At 35.6% G+C, this 22,917-nt stretch overlaps 2 protein-coding genes across 4 annotated transcripts in view; one reads left to right on the top strand and one right to left on the bottom strand.

Annotated features, from left to right (window-relative positions):
- The window catches only part of COG5 (component of oligomeric golgi complex 5), a 359,204-nt gene that overhangs the window by 255,561 nt on the left and 80,726 nt on the right, over nt 1-22,917 (bottom strand). The window lies entirely within an intron of this gene.
- GPR22 (G protein-coupled receptor 22) lies at nt 6,047-9,794 on the top strand. Of its 2 annotated transcripts, none has more exons than XM_002712038.5 (2): nt 6,047-6,185; nt 7,831-9,794. In XM_002712038.5, exon 2 carries the CDS (start codon nt 7,852-7,854, stop codon nt 9,151-9,153), a length of 1,302 nt encoding a protein of 433 aa, XP_002712084.1. In that variant the 5' UTR covers nt 6,047-6,185; nt 7,831-7,851; the 3' UTR covers nt 9,154-9,794. The 2 variants fall into 2 exon arrangements, with proteins under 2 accessions (XP_002712084.1, XP_008256570.1); XM_008258348.4 differs by having other exon boundaries at nt 6,145-6,282.

Raw genomic sequence — 22,917 nt, 5'->3', positions numbered from 1 at the left:
GCTGGTGATGTTACCCTACTTACAAATTCTGAAGCTAATCTGCTACTGTTTCCCAGATGCTAAAAGAAAATATCACCAATAGAAAAGATAAACCAATGCGAAGGGGAAAAGCACAAACATGGCCATTTTGCATAATTCTTTGACTAAAAGAGAAAAACAGCAACAAAACCCATAATATTTAAGGATGAAAAGAGAGACCCAAAGCAGTCAATACAGAACACTCAGTGTAGGGGTAGTAATTTGAACAAGGCCCCACAGTAGGCATGGCAACAGCACTACTTAAGGGAAGGTGGTTAAATGGAATTAATAATTCCACTGTCCAAAGTCTAGGTGTGGGATAAGAAGATGGAAAGAAATTCCATATATTTATTTTTATAATGTATAAACAATTTCCAAGCAACTTACAAACAAATAGGATAAAAATATAAAATGTAAATTTTAACTACTCAACTTAGGTGATGTAGGGAAGGATGTAAAAGAATAGGTTGTGAAATTTTCTATTCACAGTATGCAATTCTGATGCATGTACTTTATCCAATATAATCAGCTTTCAATTATTCTCTCATAGATAATGAATCACCAATGTTGTTGACTCTCCACTGCCTTGGCTACTCTCCACTAGATGAAAGTTTTAGCAGATGGCCCATTTCTATTTTTCTGATAAAACATTTGTTGTGAAAGAAATTTAAAGTTGAGGAGCCAAAATTTTTGAATTGCTTTAAACTGAAATAATCCTTTTTTCCCAGGCTTCAATTTCAGAGAGTTCAGAGTTAACTGTGTTAAGTGTTACTGAAACAGCACTCATGAAACAATACAGTTTAAAAAGTGATTTCCAGCCATTACAATCTGCTTTTGAATATCTACTTTGCAAATAATTTCAAAGCACTTTCAGTTATGGTTAATTCCAATATTTCATAAATTTGAGTGTTTTACTGACAACTCAGAATCATGAAAAAATTTAACATGAGAAAAAACAGATCGGTAAGAGTGGTTTAGTATGAAAAATACAATGTAAATCTAACAATAAATTACTCTATCATAGTAACAGCTCTCAAAACTTAAACATATAAAATTAAAAATCAAAGATTTCATATTAGGAAATTTTAGCATTAAAACAGACATGGGATTAAATTACTATAACTAAAAAGACAATTTTTAAAAGATTATTTTATTTGAAAAAGCTAGAGAGAAAGAAGTAAAAACAGAAAGAGCGAGAGAACGAGAGAGAACGAGAGAGAGAGAGAGAAATCTTACATCCACTGGTTCACTATCTAAATGACCATAATGGCTAGGGCTAGGTTGGGCCATCTTCCCCTGCTTTCCAGGATACATCAGCAGGGAACTGGATCAGAAGTGGAGCAGCTATGATGTGAACTGGGGCCCAAATGGGATGCCAGCATCACAGGAAGCAGTTTAACCTAATGTACCACAACTCTGGCCCAAGACGCTACTTTTAAAAAGGATTTTTTTTTTTTAAGGAATTTTAATTGAGCTGTATCTGAGGGTTAGATTCCTATCTATATAGGTTGGGTAACATTAGGAAGCCAAACTGCTCTCCCAATTTATTAAGTAAAAAGTGAACCTATAAAACTTCATAACAAAGTTTGATTTTAAATCACCGGTTTTATCACTTTTCAACATTAGTATCCTACATGAATATAAAATATATTAAACGCATGAGTGTAAAAATCTGTTACAATAGAAAAAAGAATCTGCATATTCAGACTTGTAATTTGATACTAATTTTTTTCATGAAAGAATATAATCTAATCTCAATCCAGTGGTTTAAATATTAGCATATTTATTCAAAACAGGGTTTGTTAGGATTACCCAGTGAAGAGTTCAGAGTATTTGGTAATTACCAAACAAATTTGTGGGTTTTAAAAAGAAATAAAAATTATACTAAGCATTGCATACTTGTATGCAGAATACACAGCAATGTTCAGAGTTCAGTTTTTTGCAACTATTACTGCCTACAGAGATTCCAGATTTTGTTTATTCAAAATAAGCTGTATATAACTTGGAAATATTACTTCACAAAGAGTTAAAAATATAGTAATCTACTTGAACAGAGAGAATTAAAGCTACACTGAGACCCAAAGGAAGCCTGACTTGCCAAACATTATATAGATAGTAAGCTTCAACTGAATCAAGATCATCCAATTCTAAATCCCAAGAATCTTTGTAATTTTCCAAAAAGTTCAACTACCTAGGAGGGTAGGGTTTGCAGAGCTCTAACACTGAGTCTGAGGCTAACTCATACAGACTTTTTCAGGTCAGTAGATTCCTCTTTGCCTTGGTATCTTCTACTTTATGGTGACATTTTGACAATAAGCGTTAAGTAAATACTTTCTGTGACAGAAAAACACTTTACATAGCACTATATGTATATATATATATATATATATATATATTTCCAACCACTATGTTAACAATTTCCTAAACCATACCACAGGTTTCAACAGACTAACATATTTTCTTTGGCTTTACTTTGAAGCTTAAAATAACGGTGTATGTGTATATTAGCTATCTTTTAACATGGCTGGCATCTACCAAGATCCTCCTCCCCAACTTTCAAAATGTACAAATAATAACAAAAACATTTTCATTTTGAGTATTACCAAAGCCTGGTCATACAAAGCAGTGCAGAAAATTTTATTAATTCACAACACACTTATCTATCATATTATTCTCAACTTCTATAGAAACATAATTTAAAACCCACATACTAGTCAGCCATTCTCCCCAACTAAAGCTTGCATGCTACCAATGGAAGATTATAAAATTGCATATTGCCTTTAAAGCTTATGAGAATAATTCCAAATGCAAATAAAAGCTTAGCATACATTGTTTTGAAACATGAAGGTCACTAATATTCCTAAGATAATGAAAACATGTCATGATTAACATGCCAACAGGAAATGAAACAAGCCATTTTACATACTCGTCTAAAAATACTTATTGGAAACTAAAATTTAATTTAATTTTAAATTAATATTTTGGGTTCATTACTTACACTACTGTTTTTATTATTTTCACAGCATATCTTATAATACTTTAACCTTATAATGTATGAAGACATGGACCTAACTTTTTCCTTTATCAATACATATACCAACAATATTAGTACACAACTATATGGATTTAATAAAAATCCACTAAAAAAAGTACCACACTCAAAAACAGCTAATTGAAATAAAATATTACTGCAAGTAATTAGCATACATCTCCCAAATGAAAGAGTTACTAAAGGTAGACTGAAAAGTACTCAATAAAAGTAATGCAAATGATTAAGTTTCATACACTGAGACTATGCTACTGAAAGCAAAGAAGTTTTCAGAAATTATTTTATGGTATAATCACCTTAGATCAATCTGATTAATATTCTGAATGAATGAATACTCGCATGAATGAATGAATAATGAAGTCATGACAATGTTTAACTCCTTAGGATGTTCAGAAGTATTTGAAATACGAAGAGAAGACGACTTGAATACAAATAAACTAGTTGAAATTCAATGTAGTCCACAGTAAAGATGCAGTGTATTTCTATTTGTAGAACAAAGAATCTCAACAACATCAACAACAAAACATATATATGCATGAAATTATCAAGGCCTCAGAAAGAATATCCACAAATACTTTTTACTATGTAAATCTCTCCTGTTCCCCACACCTCCCTGCAGTTTATAATGCCTGGCATAAGTGACCAACAAACCAAATTAGAATACACATTTTTAAAGGACTAATTCACTAGTTTTCTATTTCCGAATAACATATAACCACTTATAAATTTAGTCTTTTTAAAAAGCATCCTTATATAAAACAGTGGGGGGGTGGGAATCCCTGCTATACATACGAAGCACAGTTTAAGCCCAATACAACTGACCAATCAAAATTAGTGAATGCACTGCATCTCTCTGCAGTGGAGAGAAGCGACAAGGTAGGCTGTCATTCTGCAAAAGCTGCTCAGCACAGGCTTTCCTCCGAAAAGCAGTGCCGTTCCTTTTGAGGAAGACTGAATCTAAATGTTGTCTCTGGAGAGAAGCAGCCTTCAGTATGTTAAATTACTTTCATTATGTATTTTCAGATGCCTATTGATTGCACAGTAGGAAGAGTGAGAGACTGCAGCAGCCTCTAAGCAGCACTACATGTTCCATACATTAGGAGCACTGCTGAAACAATGGCACAGCACAGACACATATTTTCATTAAGGTCATTTCTGAAGAGATGTTTATGACCCTCTTTCCCCAGTTCTCTACTAGCAAGTGTGCAAAATGAATCAACCAAAACTGGAAATGCTTCAACTACATCAAGAATTTATCAAATCTTTAGCAGAGGTAAGATGTGTTCCTTATTATAGTATGCAGCTGCTTTTGAACCGGCATAGTGGGGTAAAATTACTTTGAAAAATTTCAGGTTAAATTCTAAGAGTTTATTTGTTTAAGTCTACTTATTTATAACTAAACATGTATTTCTTAAATCAATTCCTGTTAAGACATGACATGCTTTAAATGTAATTTTTCAAGATGCAATGTTAAATACAAAGAATATTCTTTGTTAATTCAAATGAAGACATCAGCTTTAAAGACACTTCAGACATCCTAAATATTCTTAATGTGATCAGTATGGTTTTTCTCAAGTGTTCAAAAAATGCTTATATTTCTTCAAAAAACCAGGTTTACCAGTTTGTTTTATCTGTTATGCAATTTCATTCTAAGTTTATTATTATTGGGAATAGTCATTGAAAATTATTTAATTTGCCATTACTTTTTCTTTTATTACCTCTTACATTTCAAACCACATGAGCAATTCATTGATGGGAATTTGTAGCATCTTATCCTGTAATCTGTCTTATATGTTAAAATTCAAATTCTGTGCTAATTAAGCAAGCTATAATATTTTAGCAGCAGATGTTAAATTTATTACAAAGACAAGAGGGAATGACTGTATGGTTAGTGTATGTTAACTGTTTATAAAGTCCAAAAATACAGGTTAGCTCCTAAAATGAGAGCAGAAATTAGTTTCCAACAATACAGCTTTACTCTCACTGTTATATCTAAATTCTTAACTCCATTGCTAAATAAAATAAACATAATCTTTGTAAGAAAAGGGAATATTTAAACAAACAATTTTATGAATACAGCTGTGACTAACAATATACTTCACTAATACTTTGATAAACAAAACTAAAGTAACTTTCAATTAACTGGAAATTACGAAAAACCCTATTTCTTAATCTTTTTCTTCTTCTTCACCAGGGCCCACGCGGGCTAATTCACTATTTACAACTGACAACATGAAGAAAGCAACTGAGCTTCTCCTGGCCGATGGTAGCCACAGACTACAAGATATTCTTGTAACATATGATTTTAAGACATCAAGGGGTTAAACCAGAAAATGCATCTACATTACTGCTGGAATATAACAGATCACCAGTATCCTAAGAAATGCTACACAGAATAATCACAAAAAGGAAGAGACATCACTGTGAAAGCCTGAAAACAAAATGGTGAGCATTTTTAAAGGGAGAGTTTATCCTTTCGCATACCACAACTGTGAAAGCTAGCAATTCTTGAAGAAACCTCAATTTCCAAAAAGGAGAATGACACACTTTACTGAGAAGCAAAATGAAGCTTTAGCAAGGGCTTTCTGCACTAACTCTTCAGAAATTCATTTCCATTGATGTGACTAATGGATTTTTCCATCTGAGTTTTACGACCAATTATGTATCCTCTTCTAATGAAAACAAACCAAATTAAATAGCAGATGGTTTTTATCACAAGAACATGGACTGGATTTATAATATAAAGCAAGTTATGTGATCAAGAAATCATTGCAAAATAATGAGGACGGCTGTAGGAACAGATTTACAATTGTAACAAAAGGATGTCTAAATACATTTTAGAAGCTAGAAAGCTTGTGTTTCCTTTTTTGTTTTCACATATTCTGGAAAACAGAGACAATACCATATATTCCCTCAAAGGGAAAAGTAATTCCTATCATCTAAGGAAGTTTCTACTGGTCACGACTTTTTAAGGCAAAGCAAACACAAATATTATGTACTGTTCTTTAGAAATCCAACAGCCAACTAAATCTCAATTCATGCAGCTGAAGTACTGGAGAGAAAAATGAGAGAATTCCTACAAGTATGAAATAAAACACAGCTACTTCCTTGTTGTCAGGTAAAAAATCATATCAAAATATGTCAATGACATCATGTATCAATTTCTGAAAAACTGTCATAGTGAGCCAAAAGGCCCATGAGGCAACAGCAAACAGGTAGGTCAGAAGATGCATGCACCCCACCACACTGCTTAACCTTTCCAAAAGAAAAGAATCTTGCTCCACAAGGAAATGCATTGTTCTTAATTATCATCTAAGTTGACATTTCCACTTTATGTAATTATAAATCTAAGTGATGTGACAAAGACCTGATGTTTAATCTGTCCGTTCAGAAAACTTGGCACACTTCAAATTTTCCATTTTTATAAGATTCCAGTGTTAGCTAAGACCTTCACTTACTTGAATAAATATGCCTCTAGTAAGACCTCACACCAGCTCAAAAGAAATTTAATGTTATCATTTGTGTTTCTGAAGTATTATCACCAAAATAACATGTCTAAATAAAACTGTATTAAAACTTGTCAAAGGAAATATCAAGTGAAAGATTAACATGGATTTTATAATTTATGTTTGAATATGGCTTTGCAATTGAAATGCTGTACTTGAAATGTGAAATATAATTTTTGTATGATTTCATATCTTAATCTGAATATTCAGATTACTGACAATTTAGCCAGAAAATTAGATATTTTTTACTATTTATTCTAAAGTCCTTTGTATTAAAATATAGATTTTCATGAATTAGCAAAAGAGCATTTTAATTTTCTTTAAAATTATTCACTGGGTGATGTATATGATGGTTTTACAAGTTATGTGTACCTTAAAAGGTTCCTCAAAAAATGGGCTTCACATACTCTTTTTTCCCTACTTTTTTATTTGAAAAATTTTGTTTAAGCAAATAAAGTCAGCTGATAATTTCAAGCCTCTTCAAAAAAATGGCTATTTGTTAATATGATATTAAATTTCAATTTTCTCCCTCCACAAGAGGGTGTGATTACAAAATCAATCAATCAATCACAGCAATGATGAGAGCTCTTTTACCAAGCTTTGTGGCTTTTTACTTTATCATAATGTCCCTTCTCTTCCCATTTTGTATTTGCCAATAGTAAAGTTCAGTGAGCATTTTCATCACAATATATGAAATACTTATCATTTGTTTATTTCTGTAGAAAATAAAGGGAATAATTCCAAATATCCCTAAACACATCAGTGTGAAATGAATCAACATGGATAAAATAGTTTTAAAAAGTGAGTGCTCTGTACCCTTCGTCATTCTGAAAGAAACACTGTCCTGTTCATTCGAAATCTCATGGGGAAAATTCTATCTACACTAACCATCTAGAGCACATTAAAATAGTGTTTATTTCCTATTGACACAATTATTTTAAAATGAAGTTTTAAGACACTGGGCAAAAATTTAGTTTTGCATACCGGTCTCAAACAATAAGCCTGAAAACCCCAAATAATGTTTATAGAATATCAAATAATTTTGCATTATGGGAGAAAATCCCCATATAGCTATTTCTTCAGGAGGAAAACACAATTTCCTTTTATATTAAAACAATGCAACCCTGATGTTTTTTCCATTAATGACTTATAAACTTAAAAATCAAGTACACAAGAAAAAAAATTTGAAAGAAGACATGTTTTATACGTCATTTAAACTGCCTAATATCAAATAGTTTATTCTATTTCACTTTCTAGGGAAAAAACTGCTCCAAAAGAATGTGTTTTTCTCCCACTCTGGAAATCAACATGCAGTCTGAATCTAACATTACAGTGCGAGATGACATTGATGACATCAACACCAATATGTACCAACCACTATCATATCCATTAAGCTTTCAAGTGTCTCTTACCGGATTTCTTATGTTAGAAATTGTTTTGGGACTTGGCAGCAATCTCACCGTACTGGTACTTTACTGCATGAAATCCAACTTAATCAACTCTGTCAGTAACATTATTACAATGAATCTTCATGTACTTGATGTAATAATTTGTGTGGGATGTATTCCTCTAACTATAGTTATCCTTCTGCTTTCACTGGAGAGTAACACTGCTCTCATCTGCTGTTTCCATGAGGCCTGTGTATCTTTTGCAAGTGTCTCAACAGCAATCAACGTTTTTGCCATCACTTTGGACAGATATGACATTTCTGTAAAACCTGCAAACCGAATTCTGACCATGGGCAGAGCTGTAATGTTGATGATATCAATTTGGATATTTTCTTTTTTCTCTTTCCTGATTCCCTTTATTGAGGTAAATTTTTTTAGTCTTCAAAGTGGAAATACATGGGCCAACAAGACACTTCTGTGTGTCAGCACGAATGAATACTACACTGAACTGGGAATGTATTATCATCTACTAGTACAGATCCCAATATTCTTCTTCACTGTTATAGTAATGTTAATCACATATACCAAAATTCTTCAGGCTCTTAACATTCGAATAGGCACAAGATTTTCTACAGGACAGAAGAAGAAAACAAGAAAGAAAAAAACAATTTCTTTAACCACACAACATGAGACTACAGACATGTCACAAAGCAGCGGTGGGAGAAATGTAGTCTTTGGTGTAAGAACTTCAGTTTCTGTAATAATTGCCCTTCGGCGAGCTGTGAAACGACACCGTGAAAGAAGAGAGAGGCAAAAAAGAGTCTTCAAAATGTCTTTATTGATTATTTCTACATTTCTTCTCTGCTGGACACCAATTTCTGTTTTAAATACCACCATTTTATGTGTAGGCCCAAGTGACCTTTTAGTAAAATTAAGATTGTGTTTTCTAGTCATGGCTTATGGGACAACCATATTTCACCCTCTATTATATGCGTTCACTAGACAAAAATTTCAAAAGGTCTTGAAAAGTAAAATGAAAAAGCGAGTTGTTTCCATAGTGGAAGCTGATCCCATGCCTAATAATGCTGTCATACACAACTCTTGGATCGATCCTAAAAGAAACAAGAAATTTACCTTTGAAGATAGTGAAATAAGAGAGAAATGTTTGGTACCTCAGGTTGTTACAGACTAGGGAAAAGACTAAGTCTCACCAAATTCACATTCAGAAGAGTTTTAAATTTAAATTGTAAAAAGTGAAATTACTGCCAAATGCAAAACATTTTAAGTACTGGTTATGTTGTAAATTTTCAATGTGAATGTCAAATAGATTAGGTCATATATATTCAATTTTTTCATTACTTAATGTATTTGTTGCATGGCAGTTTGTTAAAGTAATATCACGTGCATATTTTGTCAGTATTATGTCCATCAGATATTTATGTAAGTCAGATTTTCTAAAGAATAAATACATAGCCTTAATACTGTGTGTAACTTCAGATGTAACTGGCACATGTATCCTTGCTTTTATATATATATATATGTGTGTGTGTGTGTGTGTACTGTTTATAACCAACAAACTATAGATACATTTATATGATGACAGCTAGGATAGGATTTCATGTAAAAACAAAATTATGGGCTCAAAACCATGCAGGATTTTTTGGACCACTATGTTTCCTGGTATAGTATACTTGCTATAATATTTGATGTATCAAAACTAATGAACTATGTATGAAATCTTATCATTTCTTCTGAATGTAGAAAATCATAGGATTTATCAGGATGTTAAAATTCATGAACCAGAAAAAAAAAAAAAAACAAAACAAAAAAAAACCTGTGTATGCACACCAAGATAAGGAAACTTTAAAATTCAAGTTTGCTATGAAAAGAAGATTGACCATCTAAGATTAAAGGTACTATGCCTATAGTATATAAATGAACCAACAATAAAGGGAGGGAAGAAAACTAAATTACCAGCCTCTCTCTTCCTTCCTCACTTAGCTTAAGTCCAAGTCAAACATTCTGGATTAATACAATATACTGAAAAAACTGGTGCATTAAAATTAACTTCCTAATTTTATTCAACTCACCTTTTTGTATAATACAATTTAACTGTCCCAATGATTATCAAGGGAAAAATGACTCAATTTTTATTATGGAAGTCTCACAAAGTCACTGTTTCTAATTTTAGATACATAGCAACTTTAGAGTAATAGGAAGTCAACAAGGCTCCTATTATCATAGCTCCCAAGTTCTTAAAAATTCAGTAGTTCTGTTTCCACTCTGAAAATCATTAAAGCAATAATACATGCTGCCATTTTTTCTATTCCAACATCACTTAAACTTTTAAAGTATTTTTCCTGGAAATCTGAATTCAAGTTGGAAAAACCATGAAATTTCAAATCCTAACTATAGAAGAGCTGGGATTCTCTTATATTTTGTAATGTATACATTATGTAATAATCTACCAATGAATGGTAATATCATAAAAGTACCAGTGAGTTACTTAATATAGGCAAAATACTCACAAAATTTTAATTGGTTATCTCAACAACTTTTATTGTTTTATAACATTGTGTTCACTAAATCAAATAACAATTTGTCATTAAGTAAAAGATTATGTCAAATAATTCAGTAATATATCACTTTTTTATAAATAAATTAGATTCATCCAATCTAGTTTACCAAATCCCCTAATCCTTTGAGAAATGAGCACCATGCAATAGTTTGAATTCACTGAGGTTACAGTGCAAGTTTAATAATAATTTACCTCTGAAGCTGTTAACATGATGTCAAGTCTTGGCAAAGGTACAGTTTCCTTCTGCCTTATTTTATACTGTTTTATGGAATTAAAGAAATGCTTCACTTTGACAAAAATATAGCATGGACAAGATTTATTTTTTGAAACAAAGAAATTAATACTTTGTGAATGAAACTATGAAGAAAATTCCATTTGATAAATGCATGGTACAGAGTATCTCCTAATACTTTCATTTAAAAATTGAATTTTACACCTGGACTCCCAAGCATACATTGAAATTTTAGTATCTAGTTTTATAATCTTATTAACATTAGGCTATTTTTTAGAGTTTTCCTATTATAAAAAAACACTTAGTATTTTAAATATTTTTTAATTGTCAGGTTTATCAGCATGCCAAAGAACTCAGTATAAACAGATTTCTAATATATTTGCCTAAACTGCTTTCATGCCTTCTTGTCCTCTGTAATAACAAATCAAAATAAGAAATAAATGACAAATACTATAATGCTGCCCCTTAAGCTGCCATTATTTCTATTCTTGATATTGGAGCACACCATTAACAAACACTGCTGCCCACTTGTAATGATCTTTCCTGTATACAACAGTATATCCAATGACTTTCAATAAAGAAAAGTTATTCATACCAGACAAATGGTATTAACTTTTAAATGCATTAAATAGTGGGCAATATATTTCATCAAAATAATATCTGTTAAAAATTCTACTTTCAAAAACAAGTTACAAATATGTGTATGACTACTGACCTCAACTTGGACATAAAATTAGAAAAGTGTTATTTTTTATTATATGTTTATTCTATGAAAAGATGAAACATTTTTATTTTTCTTATCATGGCCTTCTTCCAAATGTATAAATCTTTTATTTTGTTTCTAATAATTTTACCAAAAAAATTGGTCACTTTTCTTTTTAGAATGAATATTAAAATAAAGAGAGGCAACAGCAAACTCAAAATGAGGTCCTTCCTAAAACTATATTTTTCTATTCATATGCTATAAATCAGATACATGGTTATACATTTCTATATAGTTAATTGGGTTGGTTCTTTAAAAGAATAGAAATAAGAACTGTTATTTTTTAAAACTAACCAAATACAAGCTCAATGAAGCATACAAAATGTTACTTGCTTTTCTGTTGTGATAATTTAAGGGGGTTATTATTCTTCCAACCATCACCCAACAGATGTTCAAACCTATTATGAAGACTGAATTATTTATAATTATGCTATTTAAAAATACCATTCATAATAATTCTGTATTTCTTTTCATAGTAAGTAATTTTTTAGCTATGTGGTCTATTTCTTCATCCTCTAAACAAAATTATGGCAAAATCTGAGTTCTCTGGGCATTAAGGAATCAGACTCCTTGTCCAACTAGAATTAGACTTAAACATAAAATTACAAAATTATAAGAAAACAAGCTTTATTCCATATAATTTCAAAGCCATTTTCCAAGCCAATAAAGCTTTTAGTTTTACAACATGTTATGTTTATACAATTAAGTAACCTTAGTAATACAATTAACCTTTGAATTCTTATCATATGCATTATCTCAGTTATAAACCTCAAAAGCTTAAAATCTACAATTAAGGTATTAAACAGTGTAAGAATACCTAGTAGAAGAGACATAATGTGGTAAATGCTATAAAAGTTGAGTAAAGTTCTTTATAGATTCAAAAAGAAAAAGATGATGCTGTATTTAAGAAAAGTATAAACAAAAGTATTGTTGAGGAAAGCTACGGCAGCATAATCTGGAGGAAACATTGTTCTCTGGGAAGAAAGTAATATGGTAATGAGAAGTTAAATTGGGGCTTATAACACACAAGGCCAAAAACCCAAGGCATGATATCAGCAGAGAATAATAATGAGATGAGAAATAGGCTTCTAAAAGAAATAATAAAACTGTAATATGTAAACAGAATGGAATGGGAAATCCTGATAGATACAGACAGGCCTGGCAAAAAGTGATAGCAGTTTTCTCCAAACACCTGTGTAGATGTGACCAGCAATATGAAGATGGTGTCAGTAGAGTTTGCCAAACTGACCAGAAAACTGTTTTAAGAGACTGAAATGATCATAAGATGCTAGATTATCAAAGAGGTCAAAGAACTATTTAATTATGTTTTGTATAAAGTACATGGATAACAAGGGCAAAGCCAAAAAAATTTTTGGCTAAGTAGGAAATTCAATAAAGTAAAAAAATAACATTCAAGAATATTCCAGTAGTTATTAGAAACTGTTCACAGTGAAAATTTATCTACTTTATATACTGTAATTGGTTTATTTCATTTTGCTATTAAACTCATTTTCTTCTAGTATTTTTATAAAAAATCATAAATGTTAGTTTACTCCATTTTTCCATTAAACTATTTTTTTTGTATTTTGATTATAAAAAATTAGCAACATGGGTCCAACACTGTGGTGTAGCAGCTAAAGCCATGACCTACAGTACTGGCATGCAGTATGGGTACTGGTTTGAGTTTTGGCTGCTCCACTTCTGCTCCAGCTCCCTGCGAATGCGCCTGGGAAAGCAGTGGAAGATGGCCCAAGGGGTTAGGCCCCTACATCTACATGGGAGACCTGAATGAAGCTCCTGGCTCCTGGCTTCAGTCTGGCCCAGCCTTGGACACATTGCAGCTAATTGGGGAGTAAACCACTGGAATATCTCGCTTGTTCTCTCTTTCTACCTCTCTTTCTCTGTAGCTCTTTTAAACAAATAAGTAAATATAAAAAAAAAAATCAGAGGCGCTGGCACTGTGGTGTAGCAGGTTAAACCACGGCCTTAAGTGCCAGCATCCCATATGGGCACCAGTTCCAGTTCTGGTTGCTCCTCTTCCAATCCAGTAAACTATGGCCTGGGAATGCAGTAGAAAATGGCCCAACTCCTTAGGCCTCTATACCCACGTGGGAGACCTGGAAGAAGCTCCTGGTTTGAAGCAGCCCAGCTCCAACTGCTGCAGCCATTTGGGGAGTAAAACAGCAGATGTAAGATTTCTCTCTCTCTCTCTCTGCTTCTGTCTCTAATTATTTTATTTTTATTTTTTTATTTAAAAAAAATTTTTTTTTATTTTTGACAAGCAGAGTTAGTGAGAGAGAGAGAGAGAGAGAGAGAGAGACAGAGAAAGGTCTTCCTTCCATTGGTTCACCCCCGAAATGGCCGCCACGGCCAGTACACTGCACCGATCCGCAGCCAAGAGCCAGGTGCTTCTTCCTGGTCTCCCATGTGGGTGTGGGGCCCAAACACTTGGGCCATCCTCCACTGCCTTCCTGGGCCACAGCAGAGAGCTGGACTGGAAGAGGAGCAACCGGGACAGAATCTGGCATGCTGGCGCTGCAGGCAGAGGATTAGCCTAGGGAGCCGCGGCGCTGGCCTTCTGCCTATAACTTTGGCTCTCAAATAAATACATAAATCCTAAAATAAAAATCAGAAACAATGAAAAAATTTCAGAATATATGAAGCAAAAAAATACAAATATCCTTTTTAAAATTCATTTAAGAAAAAATACATATCTTGCTCATTCTACTGGATGCATAATGTAAAAATTTTTAAAAATTTTTTTTTAAAGATTTATTTATTTATTTGAAAGAATTACACAGAGGAGAGGCAGAGAGGGAGAGAGGGAGAGAGGGAGAGAGGGAGAGAGGGAGGGAGGGAGGGAGGGAGGGAGGGAGGGAGGTCTTCTATCTGATGGTTCACTCCCCAACTGGCTGCAATGGCTGGAGCTGAGCGGATCTGAAGCCAGGAGCCAGGAGCCTCCTCCAGTTTCCCACGTGGGTGCAGGAGCCCAAGGACTTGGGCCATCTTCTACTGCTATCCCAGGCCATAGCAGAGAGCTGGATTGGAAGTGGAGCAGCGGGACTAGAACTGCCGGTGCTTCAGGCCAACACGTTAACCCACTGCACTACAGCGCTGGCCCCTTTTTATTTATTTTGAGAGTTTCAAAAAGAGATGGAGGGGCTGGCACCATGGTTCACTTGGTTAATCCTCTGCCTGCAGTGCCGGCATCCCATATGGGCACCAGTTCTAGTCCTGGCTGCTCCTCTTCCAGTCCAGCTCTCTGCTGTGGCCCGGGAAGGCACTGGAGGATGGTCCAAGTGCTCGGGCCTCTGCACCCGTATGGGAGACCAGGAGGAAGCACCTGGCTCTTGGCTTCGGATCAGTGCGGCACCGGCTGTAGTGGCCATTTGGGGAGTGAACCAACGGAAGGAAGACCTTTCTCTCTCTCTCTGTCTCTGTCTCTAACTCTTATCTATCAAATAAAAAAATTAAAAAAAAAAAAAAAGAGATGGAGAGACTGAGAGATTCCATCTGCTGGTTCAGTCCCCAGATGGCTGGCAGAAGACAGGAGCTTCATCTGGGTCTCCAATTTGGGTGGCAGAGGTACAAACACTTGGGCCATCTTCTGTTGCTTTTCCCAGGCCATTAGCTAGGAGCTGTAACAGAAGTAGAGCAGCCAGGCCATAAACAGGTACCCACATGGGATGCTGTCAAAACAGGCGATGGCTTTACCCACCATCCACCACACCACAACACTAGCCTCATAGCAATACTCCTGAACAATAATATTAACTAGGTATATATGCTTGGGAACAGAAGTATTTCAAATTTTGAGTTTTTCTTCAGATTTTGGAATATGTACATACACAAAATGAGATATCTTTAAAATAGGTCCAATTCATAAATATTGATTTAATAGGTTCCAGGCCTAACATGAGATTCACTTATGTTTCATATACACCTTATACATTTAATAGCCTGAGACTAATTTTATCCAACATTTTTAGTGTTGCTGCACTGTGAAAGCAACCTGTCACATAAACTTGGGTGTAGAATTTTCCACCTGTTACATTATCTTGGCATTCAAAAAGTTTTAGATTTTGGACCATTTTTGGTTTCAAGTTTTTACATTACAGAGGAGTAGGATCAAATAATTTAATTTTTTTCTATCATAAATAAAAGGTTTCAAACTACATTTCAAGATTAGAAAATCATTAAAGGTAAAGAGGCCACTAAACAGGTAACTGTTCAAAGGGGAGATCAGAAGCAAGGGAAAAACTACAAGATAATGTATTTCTTTTCTTCCTCCCCACTAATAATATGAAAACTAAGAAAATTTGTGGAAGCTATCTTCTTTAGATATTAGAAAGCAATACTGTATGTATTCCTCAATGTAACCCTTCTGAAGAACTGCAGTGAACTCCATGAAAGTTAAATGGGAGCTGACTAATAATAAATGTTAGGGGACTAAAGTAGTCTAGGCCTTATTATAAACGGAGAAAGCAATGAGATAATAAAATGCAGAGAAGACTACAAAAAGAACTTCTCAGAGATGCTATGTTCTTAGAAAACTACATACCAAACAGAACTGTAGTTTAGCGTTCACAGAAGAAAACTAATTCAAAAACTGATACTTTTCTAAAAAGCATTCAATAAAATGTCATCCCAGTTGACAGACTGGACATATAAGAATTAATCATATAACATACACTGCACACAAAAAGCAGGATATTAGAATATAACAATTCAGATGTATAGAATGTATAACAATACAGATGTATAGAATCCAGTGGTACTGAGTACAGAAACAAATGGAAAAAGTAGGCTCATCACTAAACCAAATGTTACGACCTTTTAAGAAATACTCATTTTTGGGCCGGGGCCGCGGCTCAATAGGCTAATCCTCCACCTGCGGCGCCGGCACACTGGGTTCTAGTCCCGGTCGGGGCGCCGGATTCTGCCCCAGTTGCCCCTCTTCCAGGCCAGCTTTCTGCTGTGGCCAGGGAGTGCAGTGGAGGATGGCCCAAGTGCTTGGGCCCTGCACCCCATGGGAGACCAGGAGAAGCACCTGGCTCCTGCCTTCGGATCAGTGTGGTGTGCCAGCTGCAGCGCGCCGGCCACGGCAGCTATTGGAGGGTGAACCAACAGCAAAGGAAGACCTTTCTCTCTGTCTCTCTCTCTCTCACTGTCCACTCTGCCTATCAAGAAAAAAAAAAGAAAGAAATACTCATTTTTGCGGGAGATAAAGAGTGAAGCAAACTTAATCACAGTAACATTTTCCTTCTTGTTCATGATTAAGTAACATGTGAAAATAGCCCTAAGTATCTCTATCATTGCAGTCATGCACTTTTTCGGACCCCCATAAACTGTATCCATGGCTTTCAAGCATGACAGCTTTGTATTTCCACCAGCAAGTGATAAAAAGTGCTGTCATTCCTGTCACTGCCACCAATATCAACTCCCTACCACTATCAAACCCTGAAGCATCAAGTAAGATAAAAAAGGACAGCTGAGTCTGCCCATGAATGAGGTCACTCTCTTCACCCTGCCTCCAGGAGAGCGATGCCATACTTTCAGAAGAGTTATTTAAGCAAAGCCAAACCACAGCACTCCCAGAAATTTTTCAAGATGAAAAGCAACAGAAGATAAGCTATAGCAAAACTGCCTTCCCCTAAGATAGTCATGAACTTGTCATATGCTTAACAACCCAAAATTAAAAATCTTCAATTTGATGTAAAAATTTTAAATGTTAATGCTAACAAATGAGAGCTCTGGCCATATTAAACATAGACTGCAGGAAAGAGATACACATATGGAGGTGCATTGAGATAACAAACACATATTTTATCTCAGAGTGGGTGGGCATTTAGCCTAGCAGTTAAGATACCTATGTCAGAGTAGCAGGGTTGCACTCCCAGCTCCAGCTTCCAGCTAATGCTGACCCTGGGAAGCAGTGGTGATGTCTCAAGTAATCAGGTTCCAACCATCAACCGTAGGAGACCTGGATTATGTTCCCAGCTACTGGCTTTAGCCCTAGCAGTCTGGCTATTGCAAGCACCTGGAGAATGAATTAGGCTTGTTCACTCTTTCCTTCTCCCTCTCAAATACTGTATTTCAATCAACCCATAACATTCAATGATTACATTTCATATATTAGATACTAGATAAATTAATTGGATATATTGTATTTTGACTAAGTGGAGAAGAATCAAAGACATGTATAACACTATATTTTTAATGTCTAAGGACAGGTTGAAACACAAAAATTCAAATTTAAATTCCATAAACTTCAAAGGTTTTCTTCCCAATTCTTAAAAATTTTACTGTCTTATCATTTGCTATTGAATATTTTCTAATTATCACTTCTTAAAGAGCAACAAAATGGCAGCAAACTAGGTATTAACTACATAAAACTGTCCTAAGTTTACACAGTACAGGACCAGTCAGTAATACCAAAGTAATCTGTTACAAAACCTCCCAAAAAAAAAAAAAAACACCTGACACATAATAAATCATCAGTGGAATTTAAAGTGAACAACTTTTAATCTTCTGATCCTACTACTCTAGCTTCTTTAGAGAAGTATTTCCCAAATGTAGTCTACCAACATGAGAACCCTCTGCAGTGCCTGTTTAAAATGGGCACCACCTCTGGCTCACAGCATTAGGAGCTCCTGGGTTGCAGCTCTGAAAAAACTATATCTTCCCAGGTGATCTTTGGGCCAGTTTAAAAACCACAACTTCAGATATTATGAGACAAACTAAGTATCAAAGTGACATTCAGGTAACCAATAAGTGCAAAAGTACAAAACTGGCTCAGAACCCAATTCAGACTATACTGTATTCTAAAAGGATTTTTTTTTTTTTTTGACAGGCAGAGTGGACAGTGAGAGAGAGAGACAGAGAGAAAGGTCTTCCCTTGCCGTTGGTTCACCCTCCAATGGCCGCCGCGGCCGGCGCGCTGCGGCCGGCGCACCGCGCCGATCCGGTGGCAGGAGCCAGGAGCCAGGAGCCAGGAGCCAGGAGCCAGGTGCTTTTCCTGGTCTCCCATGGGGTGCAGGGCCCAAGCACCTGGGCCATCCTCCACTGCACTCCCTGGCCACAGCAGAGGGCTGGCCTGGAAGAAGGGCAACCGGCACAGAATCCGGCGCCCCGAGCGGGACTAGAACCCGGTGTGCCGGCGCCGCTAGGCGGAGGATTAGCCTAGTGAGCCGCGGCGCCGGCCCTAAAAGGATTTTTTTAATTTACTTAAATCTTGGTTATATTATATATACTATAATCCAGAAAGATATTAGCTTCTTAAGGATTAAAATTGTTTCTTTAGAAAAAAGTGCTACATACATAAAGTTTCCTTTAAAAAGTATATACTCTCAGAAGACAAAATGGTATCAAACATGAAACATGACATCATAAAATGGTTAATACTTTCTCTTCAACCAAAAGTCATTTAATTGTAAAACTGCATAGCTACCATTTGTCATAAAATTATCTTATTCTGACCAAAAGTACCAATCTTGTGTAGTCTTGCTAACTGCAATATAAAATTGCTATTAAAGTATGATACAGGATAAAAGGCATTACTTTTAAAATAAATTTTCAGTAATACTGAAAAACTGTGTGTATGTTCTGAATTGATGTCACTCCAGTTACATAGAGAATGCAATTACTTTTTCCTTATGATTTTTATTTCTGGGGCAGGCATTGTGGTGTAGTTTGTTAAGTCACCACCTGGAACATCCACATCCTATACCGGAGTGCCTGGGATGGTGTCCTGCCTTCACTTTGACCCAGCTCCCTGCTAATGCATCTGGGAGGCAGTAAATGATGATTCAAGTGCTGATCGCTAACTCCTATGTGGGAGAACTGGATGGAGTTGTTGGCTCCTGGGTTAGGCCTAGCCCTTCCTGTTTTGTTGTGGACATTTAGATAGTGAACTAGTGCATTGAAAGATCTCTGTGTGTCTCCCTTTCTCTGTCACTCTTTCAAATAAACAATTAAAAAAAAAAAAATCCTTTGTGTTACTGAGCTATCCAGCTACTTAATTTATGATATCCTTTAATTTTTGACTATTTTTATATTAGTTTAAATAACACTACTACTTGATAAATCTCAAATGGTATTACAGAAACACTACTCTAGGAACATTTCTTATTAACCTTTTAAGAATTTTTTCAACAATATTGATAGTATCATGTTTTCTCTTTTTGCCTTTTAGCGTTTTTGCTGGTTTCATCACAGAATCAATTAACAACTTGAAAACAGGCTGAAAATGGATACATCTCATACGTAAAAAAATTCACATGGGTAGATATAAATACCTTATAGAAAGTTATCTGAAATAAATTATTTGGCAGATGAACAACTTTGACATAAGGTTTCCTGGAGCCTCCTTAAGGCCCCTGAAATAGAAGGTGTGTATATTGTGGTGTGTATTTGTGTGTATACTCAAGTTTTTTTTCCCTCCTGGAGCAAAAATTTACAAATTAAACAAGATCTACCAGAGGGTGTGTAATCCAAAACCAAAACAAGCACTAATGTTAAGGTTACAAAGAAAGTAGGGAAGCAAAGTTGTTACATGTTATTTATAACTTTTTCCTTGCCTTATTCTAAGGAGAACACCGATGATTCACAACTTTGTATCTGTTCAACTTCTAATTTCATCATAGTGCAAGGGACATCCATTCAGCAGAAATCACACTGCAAATTTTGAATTCTAATATTTTCCTAGGCCAGTGATATGCAGCCCGATGTGGTCATGATGCTAGGCAAGAGCAGTTAGCTACAGGTCCCAGTCAGCCCTGGATCAAAGCTACACAACCAGTACTTTACAGTACACTGTGTGGCTGGCTACAGCTTTTTGGATGTAAGTATTCAGTATACTACATGAGACAGTCAATACTTTAATATAATATAGGCTTTGTGTGAGATGATATTGCCCAGTGTAGGCAAATAGAAGAGTTTTGAGAAGGTTTAATGTAGGTTTACCTATGAGATACCTTAGATGCATTAGGCACACTTTTGAATCAGAGTATTTTTAATCTATGATGGGTTGAGATACAATCTCTTCATAAATTAAAACATCTGTATGACAACTTTTAAAAAACTTATTTGAGAGGGCAGGCACTGTGGCATAGCAGGCTAGGAATCCACCTTTGGTATCCCTGGGTGCCAGTTCGTGTTCTGGCTGTTCCTCTTCTGATTCAGCTCTCTGCTTCAGGCATGGGCAAGCAGTGAAAGATGGCCTACGTGCTTGGGACCCTGCACCTGAATAGGAGGCCAGGAAAGCAGCTCCTGGCTTTGGATTGGCATATCTCCAGGCTCCAGCCATTGCAGCTGTGTGGGGAGCGAACCAGCAAATGGAAGATCTCTCTGTCTCTCCCTCTCTGTCTGTAGCTCTACCTCTCAAATAAATAAAATCTTAAAAAAAAAAAAATTATTTGAGAAAGAGAGAAAAGACAGAAAGCAAGAGCTCCCATTTTCTGGAAATCGAGAGTCTGTAACAGGTGACACTGGGCCAGGGCTGAAGCCACAATTCAGAAACAAAATCCAGGTCTCCCATATGGGTGGCAGCAAACCAATTATTACAACCATCCATTACCTGCTGCCTCAAAGGGTCTGCATTAGCAGGAATCTGGAATTGAGTATAAAAACCAAGTACTTCACTGTGGAACAATAGCATCTTAATTGCTAGGCTAAATGTCTGTCCCAAGAAAACTTCTACAAACATAGAATTTTAGATACAATCTAATTGAATGTGAAAAAAAAAATAAGAGCACAGATGAAAAATCAATTTGAAGTAAAATATAAAATGTTAACCATTAAGCCCTGCATTCTTGCAAGACGTAAGTTACAAATTGTTTCCTGTGCTTTCTAACAGGTAATTTAAAGGTAGGAAAATATTTGATTACAGGACTTTTCATATTAGCAAGATAACAACCATCTCTCTGTTTACAAGTATGAACTGCTCCCAGTACTAAAACCAGACGGCAGTGTCTCCTCCTGTAGGTCTTTTTGGATGGAACTAAGTTTCACATGATTCTCACATTCCTAAATGTATACAAATGGTCATAACAACAATCACATAAAAAAGGCAGAGAGAGGGGGGTGTCGCTGTGGTGTAGCGGGTAAAACTACCACCAGCAGTGCTGGCATCCCATATGGGCGCCGGTTAGAGTCCCAGCTATTCCACTTCCAATCCAGCTCTCTGCTATGGCCTGGGAAAGCAGTAGAAAATGGCCCAAGTCCTTGGGTCCCTGTACCCATGTGGGAAGACCCAGAAAAAGCTCCTGGCTTCAGATCTGTGCAGCTCTGGCCATTGCAGCCATCTGGGGAGTGAACCAGTGGACCAAAGACCTCTCTCTGCTTCTGTGTAACTTTGCCTTTCAAATAAAATAAATGAAAAAAAAAAAAAAAAGACAATGAGAGATTGCCCACACCACATCCCATACACCTCGTTTTCATGGGAAGGATAATCAGGCCTTTATCTATGGCTTTGTGGTTGAGATCTCTGGCTGCAGCTTCTACCACCTGTATCCTCACACCCCATCCCTCCTTTGATTCACATGCAGTCTGTGATCTTCAAATACACCTCCCATAAAGTCATGCAAGAACCCTGGCCCTCTGCCGAAGTTGGGAAGGCTTCGTTTTCCTGGTACTAGGAAAAGTGAGTTGGAATTTCTCAGGCCTTTGGCCTTATCCTGATTTCCTCTTGTACTCTGGTCACTTTCAGGTAGAAAAGTCTTTTGTAAAAGGAACCTCAAAGAAAGAAATAATTTCCCAATCTCACTGTTCAGCTACAGAAGGAGATTTTGCCAAGTTATCAGGAATACTCCATCATTCTCCATCTCCTCTCAGTGAAGCATTTGGAAAATGGCTTCAACGTATGCTGCAAGGAATGGGCACTCATATATCCAGTTTCTGCTTGCGAAAGGGTAAAACCCTGATAGGGTCTGTGGTTTAACTGCTCTTATTACATGTTTCCTTTTAAATCTTTCCCGTAGCCATTTTTATATCACTGGACTAATAAATAACTAATTGACAAATTTGTTTATTTACAAAAAGCCAATGAGAAACAAGTTTGATAAGGCTTCTGATTATACTTCCTCAATGTACAATAACAGCACAAAACTGAAATTTTAAAAAAAGAACGATGTAGGAATAAAGAATATAGTATTACCTAGGTATAAAACTTTCTGTAACTACAGTTTCATTAAAGGATAGATTCTAAAAGAGTAAAGCAGTAGAACTTCACACCGAAAGCAGGTGGTCAATCAGACTGGGTAGAAAAGGAAAGAGGTACTTCCCATTGTGAAGTGGGGTAGGTGGGGAAGATGAGTTCCCAAATATAAACGAGGCTTAAATGACTCTTGTTTTTTTTTGTTTGTTTGTTTGTTTGTTTTGCTTT

This window comes from Oryctolagus cuniculus, chromosome 3 (genome assembly GCF_964237555.1).
Source record: "Oryctolagus cuniculus chromosome 3, mOryCun1.1, whole genome shotgun sequence".
NCBI lineage: Eukaryota > Metazoa > Chordata > Mammalia > Lagomorpha > Leporidae > Oryctolagus > Oryctolagus cuniculus.
The sequence above is the reverse complement of the archived record's forward strand: the minus strand, read 5'-3'. Positions and strand labels throughout refer to the sequence as shown.

Excerpts from the sequence above, each read along its gene's own strand:
- GPR22 (XM_002712038.5), top strand. The coding sequence starts at position 7,852 with ATGTGTTTTTCTCCCACTCTGGAAATCAACATGCAGTCTGAATCTAAC.